General features: G+C 42.0%; 1 protein-coding gene across 1 annotated transcript in view; it reads right to left on the bottom strand.

The window, feature by feature from the left end:
• Window positions 1-394: 394 nt before the first annotated feature.
• The window catches only part of LOC145408736 (G-protein coupled receptor moody-like), a 46,517-nt gene continuing 36,653 nt past the window's right edge, over window positions 395-10,258 (bottom strand). Inside the window, exons 3-4 of the mRNA XM_080279394.1 lie at window positions 3,066-3,304; window positions 395-1,457 (exon numbers count right to left, since the gene is read on the bottom strand). Coding sequence (XP_080135520.1) covers window positions 395-1,457; window positions 3,066-3,304 — 1,302 coding nt within the window. The remainder of the gene's footprint in view (window positions 1,458-3,065; window positions 3,305-10,258) is intronic.

The raw sequence follows: 10,258 nt of genomic DNA, 5'->3' as shown, positions 1-10,258 counted from the left end.
GGTTGCTACAGGGTTGGATCGTAAGTTTGTTTGTGAATCTGGACCCAGTGCCACCCGCCAGCATACACACCTGCCTCATCTACTGGCCACACCTGCAGGAGCTGAAGGTGCCAGGCGAAGGAAGCTGGTGCGTCTTGGGAAGATGTAGATGGAAAGTTCTAAGGGCAGGTGTGGGATGTAGGGCTGGTGCGGGTGTGGGATGCAAGGCTGGTGCAGTTGTGGGATGCAAGGCTGGTGCAGGTGTGGGATGCAATGCTGGTGCAAGTGTGGAATGCAAGGCTGGTGCAGGTGTGGGATGCAAGGCTGGCACAGATGTGGGATGCAGGGCTTTAGCAGGTGTGGTGTTGGGGCTGCTGAGGGCTGGGCTGGCACAGGGGGTGGCCTAGGGACGCCTTCAGGAAATCTTAGTCAGGGAACAATTGACAGCATCAGGGCCAATGCAGCAGGCAAGGAGACCAAGGTAGGCCTGGCGATACTCTGAGGACATGACCACATAGATAAAGGGGTTGATGCAAGTGGTAAGGTAGACTAATAGTAACCCCAGGATGTTCAACACAGGGTCGTCATCCTTGCTGAACGTCTTCACCAGCGTGATGGGCAGGTAACACGTCACAAAAGACAGGAAGATCACCAGAATCATCTTCAGCAATCGTCGGTCCTTCGGGCTTAATGCAGTCTGCTGAGTCAGCAGTGATCCCTTCCGAGCCCTGCGAAATGTCCCACGCAACTGTGAAAATGCTCCCTCTGCTGATTTGTTTGACTGCCGCTGCCCCGCCCTATCAGTCCCATCTGAGGCAGGTGAGTCTGGTGCATTTGGTGGATATATTCTCATGGGGGAGGCCACCACCGTTCTCTCTACCAAAGCATGGCCAGACAGCCCATTGACCTCAGGACTGAGCAGAGTTGCGCTCACCCCTGGGGAAGGTGACCGACCTCTGCCATCCCCGTAACTGTTGACTGGGTGGGTGGGGGTGGCACCGACTTCCAGGATCTCCACCCTGACGGAGTTTGAGCTGCAGGAGAGCTTTACCAGCGTTTCTACCTGCAGAGGCTCGCTTGGTTTGTGCACCCCTGCCTCACCCTCCTGTAAGTCCGTATCCCCCTCATCTTCCATACCCAGCTTTTCCCCTTCCTCCGGCTTTCTGCAGCCAGTTGGTTTGCTACTGGCGGTGATGATGCTCAGTCCATGGGAATGGCTTCGTTTGTCGGCACAGTGCGCGATGCAGAAAATCCTGGCGTAGCAGACACAGATGGCCACGCATGGAAGCACGAACGCAAACACAAAGAGGAATTCTTTCGGTGAGCGTCCAGCAGTATCCGGCAGGATGGTGCACGAGCCAATGGTGGGGTCCAAGCCAAAAGTCCCCCATATCTTCAAGACGGTGGGCATCAGCGCTCCAAAGGCTCCAACCCACGTCGATACCACCATCAGTGCCAATAACGTCCGCGTGTACAACCTGAAACGGTAAGGTTGTTGACAGTAGTGGTGGTAATAATGGCATAGCACTAACGGTAAGGGTGTTGTCAGTAGTGGTGGTAATAATGGCATAGCACTAACGGTAAGGGTGTTGTCAGTAGTGGTGGTAATAATGGCATAGCACTAACGGTAAGGGTGTTGTCAGTAGTGGTGGTAATAATGGCATAGCACTAACGGTAAGGGTGTTGTCAGCAGTGGCAGTGGTGTTGGTACTGATGGTTTGGCACGTTGGGAAAACATCTTTTTCTTCTGCCATTGTGGATTTTTTGTATTGTATTTCTTGTTCATGATAGTGTGACTCTTCAGCTGACGTTTGTTCTAACCTGACGGGGAAACCTCAGCTAAAGATCCCATGTAAATAGGCATGGGGTGATTTGACAAGTAAAAGAGAAGATTTATTCCTATCTCATAACTGAGTCTGATCAAAATTCATGCAACCACGATTTACATAAAAGTCATGATAATGGCTCCGGTCCATCAGAGGAGATCATACCAATTTTGGTGAGCATACAGCACTGGTTTGCAGCAGTATCAGCGGCAAGTGCATGGTGATGGTGTGAATTACCATATAACAGGCATCTCTCTCTCTCTCTCTCTCTCTCCACCGACCCTTGATATCACATTCAAGCCAGTGTTGCGTTACAGTTTGTGGAAAATGTTGACCTGACACCGCCTCTGTACCCGTTGTGAGAGAGAGAGAGAGAGAGAGAGAGAGAGAGAGAGAGAGAGAGAGAGAGAGAGAGAGAGAGAGAGACTGCTTCATGAGACTGGTCATAATAAATTGCTCCTTGCTGTAATCCTGGTGATTAAATATAAACTATTTATTTACAGTATCTATCTCTCTATCTACCTTTATCCATCTGTCTATCTCCATGTTCCCGTAGTTTGTGTACTGGTGTATTGCTTCTACCTTTTCCCTTTGTATATGGCAGCAATAATCTATGCTGTTACGCTGACATAAACACTTTTTAATTATTTCCTGCCATTCATTCACCCCTCCGCCATCCTGCCTGTGAGGGAGAAGCAGGATTACCCTTACTAACGTGTCACAGAACACAACTTTGATGCCTGTATTTTAAGTGGCTTTCGAAATCTCGTAAAACCTGCTTCTTAGCGACTTACGCACACGACACTTTACTTCTCTGAGGCATGTATCAGCAACGTCCAGCGGGATAAAAAGTTATAAATGTAAAAATAAATCGCCAAGGAAGTATATCCCAGAATAGAAATATGGCCCATAATTTAATGCCTCCCCTCGCTGATGCAATACAGAAGACGGCTTGAAGGTATGTATTCTCAGTAGCTTTAGGGACATCGAAACGCCTGTTCATTTGCGATATATTCAGTGTACCACATCTCAGTTTAATCTTATGTGTTATTAATGCAAACTATGTCGATACTAAAATTATATAAATGCAAAAAAATGTTAACGTGTAATATACCACATAAATCGGTGAGGAAGAGGTGCTAAGGGGTGTCCTGTGCCACATACTCATATGCAAAAGGAAGTTAAGGAGTATTATACAAAATAAATCGCTAATAATGAGGTGTTAGGAGGCGTGCTGTGCCAGCCACTGCCTTTGCCCACCTGTGATAGAGTTTGGGGTGTGCGATCATGACGTATCTGTTGATGGTGATGGCCAGGACGGTAAAGACGGACACGGCCACCAGTCCGTAGCGAAGGAAGGGGAACAGCATGCACAGGAAGCCCGTGTGTACCCAGGCGCGGTGCACGAACAGCGAGGCGGCCAGGGGCAGGTTGAACACTCCCAGCATCAGGTCTGACAGGGTTAAGTTGACGATGAACACAGCAGTGGCGTTGTGCACCTGTAAAGAGAGAAAGAGAGAAAGAGTTAGAGGTGAAAAGAGAGAGAGAGTCAGTATGAGTAAATGTGAGAAAAAATATAAGTCAATCATTAGGCCAGACAGGCTCAAGGTGATGAACACAACACGACCATGGTACTGCGGTGCCATATATATATATATATATATATATATATATATATATATATATATATATATATATATATATATATATATATATATATATATATATATATATATATATATATATATATATATATATATATATACTAAAATTCTCATTGTTTGTCTGTTTGTAAACTCAAAATAGTCAAAACAGTGCATTACAGCGCAACAATTTTTAAATCAATGTGCCTAAAATGCGTTAATTCAAAGAATGAGTTAAAAAAAAACACGGGTGCATCGGCCACCGGTTACCAAAAAATGTTGTTCAGTAACACACGTCCATATCTTATATTACACGGTAAATGAGGCAGGGCATTTCCGTGGAGTTTAATGTTTCTGAAGGAAGCGAGAGAGAGAGAGAGAGAGAGAGAGAGAGAAGGAAATATGAGTCAAACATTAGGTCAGATAGGGTCAAGTTGTTAATGAAGACAGTGGTTGCGTTGTGGTCCTGAACAGACAGACAGCATTAGAGCCATATAGTGTATTAGGAGTGTTTAATAGAAGGGCAAGTGACTGATCTCCATTTATTCCATCTTGGACTAAAACTGCCATCTTTCCACCCTCAATGCTGACTTGTAACAAAACATGAACACTGGAGTATGATGCTAGTCACGAATAGGGAAAAGATGTAGATCCATAGGACTGCCTGTTTGTCACTGAGCTACGTGCATTAAGCTGCAAAAGGACGAAAATCTGGAACACGTCCAGGTGAAAGAACTATACTCACTCTCCCTCACTCGCACTCCCTTCCTGAATCTGCCTCACTCTCCCCCTTCCTCGGTAATCCCCACTCACCCTCACCCTTCCCCTCTGACACAAAGCCATAATAACCTAAATGCCAGTCCAGACTTTAACACTGGCAGGCAGGAACGTGGGCGTAAGGTAACAATATTTTCAAGAGGTTACTTCTTCTTCTTGTTCTTGTTCTTGTTCTTGTTCTTCTTCTTCTTCTTCTGCTCCTCTTCCTTTTCCTCTCCTCTTCCTTCTTTTTCTCCTTCTCCTCCTCCTCCTTATCCTCCTCTTCCTTTTTCCGCTCCTCCTCCTTCTCCTTCTTATTTCTTTTTCTTTTTTTTTGTTCTCCTCCGCACTCAAACTTTAAGCCGTGGCATCAAACAAAAATAGCATGATATATACAGTAATGAAAACGAAAATCAAGTTCTGAATGACTTACGAGACACGTAACACCTCTTCCTTAGCGATTTATTCTGTACCGTACATCTCAATATCCTCCTGAACATTAGTGATGCAAGCTGTGTCGACGTAACCCAGTACACTCCCATCATGTACTGGCTTTTTAAATTCTTGCTGTTTTGATTCCGGCTAACTTCACCTGCTACTAGTACTGTAAGCTTTAGAAGGGGTGTGTGGTTGTGAAGGGGCTGATGAAGACCAAGACTTGTATTCTTAGCAACTAAAGAAGCTCCCTAACATTTTTCCTAAGCGCTTTATGTTGTTTATAATACTAGTGTGTGTTTCCATATCCAAGGGGTGGTTGGGGTTTATTGCTCACGTATTGCCACTCAGGGATGAGTGAGGCTGGTCACTCTCATTTTAAATGTCAAGATCAACTTGTTTAGCCCTGGGATCCTGCGCTCCTCATGCAGGATTAGATAATGATGATGACGTTGATGATGATGTGTATTTATTTTACAATAACAGAACAGAGGGAGGAAAAACAAATGCATTAAAAAAAAAAAAAAACATCAGATTACAGGTGTTCTCCATAAATATAAAATCTGTAACAGTTGGACTTCAACAACCGCAGGTTGAAGTTTGGAGGGAAACTACTCTGGGGAAGCGAGTTCCAAAGCGATGCAGTTCGGAGAATAAAAGAATCTTGATAGGCAGTAGTTTTGCAATATGGCAGTATGACAGTCCATTCATGAGCGCTACCAGATGCCCGTGTTGCATGGGAGAAGGCATGAATAGGTGACGCAATGGATGCAATTTCGTCTGAGCATTTGCGGTAAAAGTATCTGTGAAATAATGCAAAGGAGGCACCGTTTCTTCTTACTTGTAGGGGAGGTAGTTTATTTATAATAGCAGGGTTATTAATAATTCCAACAGCTTTGTTCTGAACTTTGTGTGGTTGTTTTAGTGCAACCTCTCCACATCCATTCCACAAGAGTGAACAATATTCCAGTTAAGGACGTACATAACTCTTATAAACTATAGCCAATTGCTCATCAGTGAAGAAGTTACGGACTCTGTACAATAATCCAAGTTTCTCTGAGGAGGTTTTAACAAGTGATCTAACATGAGAGGTCCAGCTGAGGGCATTGTTAAGTGAAACATCAAGAATTTCAATACTTTTAGCGATAGGAATATCAAAAGCATTGAAGGTAATAGCCTATAGGAATCAGGCATTATCTATATTAGTAAACTGTATATATTTAGTTTTCCTAGCGTTAAATGAGAGTGTTGTTTTGTCCCCATTCAGTGATTTTAGATAAGTTTTGATTTATGAAGATTGCTGTACTGAGCTGTGAATTAAACTCTGTGAATGGGTGTTTGAATGAAAACGAACTGCGGAGTATTGAGTCAGCTGCATATGAATGAATGGGAATATGGGTGACAGGTCAGAGATCATTAACATGAAATAGGAACAGAGCAGTAGCCAGGACTGATCCTTGTGGCACGATAGTATTAATCGAGTGGAAACTGTAATATACTTCATCTACTTTTACTCTAATCTTTCTGTTGCTGAGATATGAGGCAATCAGAGGAACAAAAGATGATAGGCCATAGCAAGGGAGCTTGGATATCAAGGAACTGTGCCACACTCTGTCAAAAGCTTTAGAAATATCAAGGGCTACCGCATGGGTTTCCCCATGTTGGTCAGTTGACTGATGCATGATATGAGTCAAGAGACTGAGTATATCAACAGTGGATCTTTCGTAAGGGGGTAACAGTAAAATTTGAATAATTTCAATTTCCCAGAACTAGTAGTGATAAAATGTTGCATTTTTGTATTGGGAATTCAAATCAGTCTACAAAATGTAAATTAAGCAAGCCTTACCTACTTCAGTTTTGTGTTGAAATGTGTCAATATTACATACAATTGGCGATATACAAAATAACGATATAACACTAAACCTTTTTATTTAAAGCATCAAGAAATTACCTCTTTGTATATATTCAACACAGTTTTACAAAATTAACCAAAGATATCATGCCTTTCTTGCATTTGTTTTTGCACCTGAGTTCACGGCTGACCACCTAACCACTGATAATCTCTTATGTCCTGACTATAAACATGGGCAGCAGCTTCAGTTGTCATCTTCACACATCTCTCCACTGACTGGGTGTGTGAAGGCCAGTCTGGAACAGCCATGGGCTTCTCCACAAATTCATTGACCTGTAATGTTGTCAACCAGCAGGCAAAGTGGGGGGGAGGGGTGTTGTGAGACTCCTGAAGTCCAGTCAGTAAGGTCCGAGGGTGAAGTCGCCTCAGAACTGATTGATTGTGTTTTTCTGGTTCATACCCTGTTATATCCAAACTGGGTCATCTCATCTCCTTCACCTCTAATCTTCAATATCCTCTCTACTGTATCATTTCTTTCTAGGTCATCTTCAATACACAGCATAGCTTGGAGTATAGACTCACTGGGATTATACCATGCTGATTTGTCAGTGTTTACATGATCAGCCTTCTCACTTCTTCACTCTGGCTTCTTAAGTGTTCTGGCTGAAATAGGAGATGCCCTGGTCCTTGTTTCCATTTGCTGTTGATCTTTATTTTGAACCAGTTTAACATATACACCACAACACAAAAGTCGACAAGAATCCTCAACTTCTTCTTCTTCTGGTTCTTTTTTTTTTTTTTTTTTTTTGAGGTTATGTTCAGAGATCCATATCTGTCACTGGAATATTATTCTCGTTACTTCACTGACAATCTACTGTATAATTATGTACACCACTCGTGCAGGCAGAGTTGCAACCAGCATCCTAACAAACGTTGATATCACATTTGGAGGTAAGTATGTCCATCAATCTTTTAAGGTTCTCCTAAACCTGTCTTTTTTTTCTTTTTTTTTCTAACATAGCTTTGCCTGTAGATACCTTGGTAGCCTGTTCAAACATGGTTTTCAACTTAGCTTTGATCCTGATATGGCCATTTTTGACTGGCCCACAGATTATGCGATATGCTGTGCTCCAACCAGAAAGCAAGGTTGTCATAAGGTCAGTGACAAGTTGCCCAGTGTTGTAATTCCTCCTATTTTGGTCTCTAGTCTCCCTAAGGTACAGTCTGTAACTGAAATCTCTGACAGTTGGTAACTCTGCTACAGGAAGCTCTGCCCCTGACCCCTCCAGGTGGTGCAGATGAGTCCAAGCTTGTAGTCTTGTCTTTAACTGAGATATTTTTGTGGAAAACTGAACAGCTATGACATTGGTAGATATATAGAGGCCATTAAAGGCTTCCCATACAATACAAATCTTCAACTCTTTAACAACTGCACAACAGAGACAGTGGATCTCAGTGATGTTCATTAAGCAGTTTGACTTGCCAGTCTGCAGTGAAACTGAGAAAGATAAAAATGACCTTACCAAAAATGTTTAGGTTCTGCTTCAGTAGCAATAAACATTTATAGTATTAAAATACAGCTTATCCTCCTTCCTGGACAATAAACCCACCCAAATGCCATCGTCAGTATTTTCGTAATTTGTGTAAATTTTCGCGTTTTTTTTTTTTTTTTGCAAAATTTCAACACAAAATTTAAGTGGGTTAATTACATGAGACAGAAATCAAACATATATTTGTGTTATCCAGACAAAAATCTAACATTTGATGACTAGTAAGTTTAAGGATATTGATTTTGCCAAAATTGACACACCCAATTATGCCCTACTGTCTCCTTTTTGTTACATAAATCCTTCCATTATTGTCATGCTCCATAAATAACGTACAAAAGGATATTACCCAGCCATAACCAAAAATAAATCGCTGAGGAAGAGATGTTAGGGGGCTTCATTACCCGACAAGAATACAGACCTAGAGCTAGTACACTCGGCGATTAAAGAAGCTATCACCTTTTCCTTAGCGGTTTATTTTTGGATGGGCATGGCTAATACAGTTTTATACGTTCTTTATGCGGACTATGGCGATGTTAGGAGGATTAATGCAACACGGAGCAGGACGCCATGGTGTAATAAGCAAAATAAATCGCTTCGGAACAGGTGTTAGGAAGCTCCCTTAACCAACGAGGGTACAGGTCTAAATGCAAACCCTCCAGTGAGAAAGCCTGCCTTTGCTTATTCTTTGCTTATTATTAGTTAACAAGAATGAAATATTAAATACGTCATTGAACTGAAAGGGTTAAGATGACATGCGTAACGGAGAAAGTTAAGGTGTGATGCTGAAAATAAATCGCTAAGGAAGAGAGGTTACGAGGCCTCTTAAAGGACCTGAAAGCTTAGCCTGATGATCCAAGACAAGTTGATGTACAGACACAGCCGTATTGTATGTGGCAAAGGAAAGGCTGCGTTACTCCTATTCCTTACCGATTTATTTTACAGCTTACCTCAGACCATTGTATTGTAGCTGAAGTGTTGTTAGTGCCCGCCTTTTAGCAAGGCGGAGCGATAATATGTAGGCATAATGTAACACAATACTATATGTAACTACTGTAACAATATGCAGACGAACCAGGAATGTCGGTATCCAAATATGTGGAGTAACCAGCCATGGCCAGTTAGTCCACGTGATAGGAAATTTACCCTACACATCCTCCTCCCCACTCTCTATATAATGTCGGAGAGATTCCCTTCAGATCAGAAGGAGGTTAGAGAGAGAAAGGGGAGAGAAGGCTTGTGAGAAGGTCCAACGTTAGTATCACGCTCTACTAAACTGTAGCTCATCTATTTTATAACTTTGTGGAATAAACCTTGTAACCCGAGAGTGCTGTAACTCACCTCGTTGACACTACGTCTCACTACTTAATTCTGGCTAAGCTTAACGATCCATTATCAAGTGCCCTGTCTCACTACAAGTACCTAAAACTACGCTATCGAGATTGGTGGCCAGATAACCTTCTTTGTATAATTACACCCCTCGGCTACGTCTACTTTACAATATTTTTGCCCGCCTCTGTGTGTGTGTGTGTGTGTGTGTGTGTGTGTGTATCTGTTCCCATTATATCTCATGAACGGCATGAGTTATCAACATGAAACCTTCAGGATATGAAGATATGGCCAAAATCTTGGACGAGTTCGAGAATGGGCACCCGGGTTCAAGGTCAAGGTCACCAGAATGGCTGCCAAAGGTCAACTAGTTTTTATCGCCTGCCTTTAACACCATTATTTCTCATGAACGGTTTGAGCCATTAATATGAAACCTTCAGGGTATGAAGATGTGGCCAAAATCTTGGCCTTGGCCAACAGCATTTTCTGGAGGGCGATTAGCATTCGGCGCCGGAATGCTTTTCTTTCATTATTTTTATGTCATTGATGTTATGTTATGTTATTGATGTTCTGTTGTGTTATTGATGTGATGTTATGTTATTAATGTGATGTTTTTTATGTTGGTATTGTTATGATATTGATGTAATGTTATATTATTGATGTTATGTTGTTTTGTCATTGATGTTATGTTAATGATACTGTGTTATATTTATGTTTTGTTATGCTATTGATGTTTTTATTGATATTACTTTGTTATGTTATTGATGTTATGTTGTTATGTTGTTGATGTTATGTTGTTATGTTATCGATATTATCGTTGTTAGTGATGTCATGTTGTTGATGTTATGTTTTTGTTATTGATGTTATGTTGTTATGTTGTTATGTTATCGA

Source organism: Coenobita brevimanus, chromosome 78, assembly GCF_032717465.1.
Source record: "Coenobita brevimanus isolate Jiangsu-jjx chromosome 78, ASM3271746v2, whole genome shotgun sequence".
Classification (NCBI taxonomy): Eukaryota; Metazoa; Arthropoda; class Malacostraca; order Decapoda; family Coenobitidae; genus Coenobita; species Coenobita brevimanus.
The sequence above is the reverse complement of the archived record's forward strand: the minus strand, read 5'-3'. Positions and strand labels throughout refer to the sequence as shown.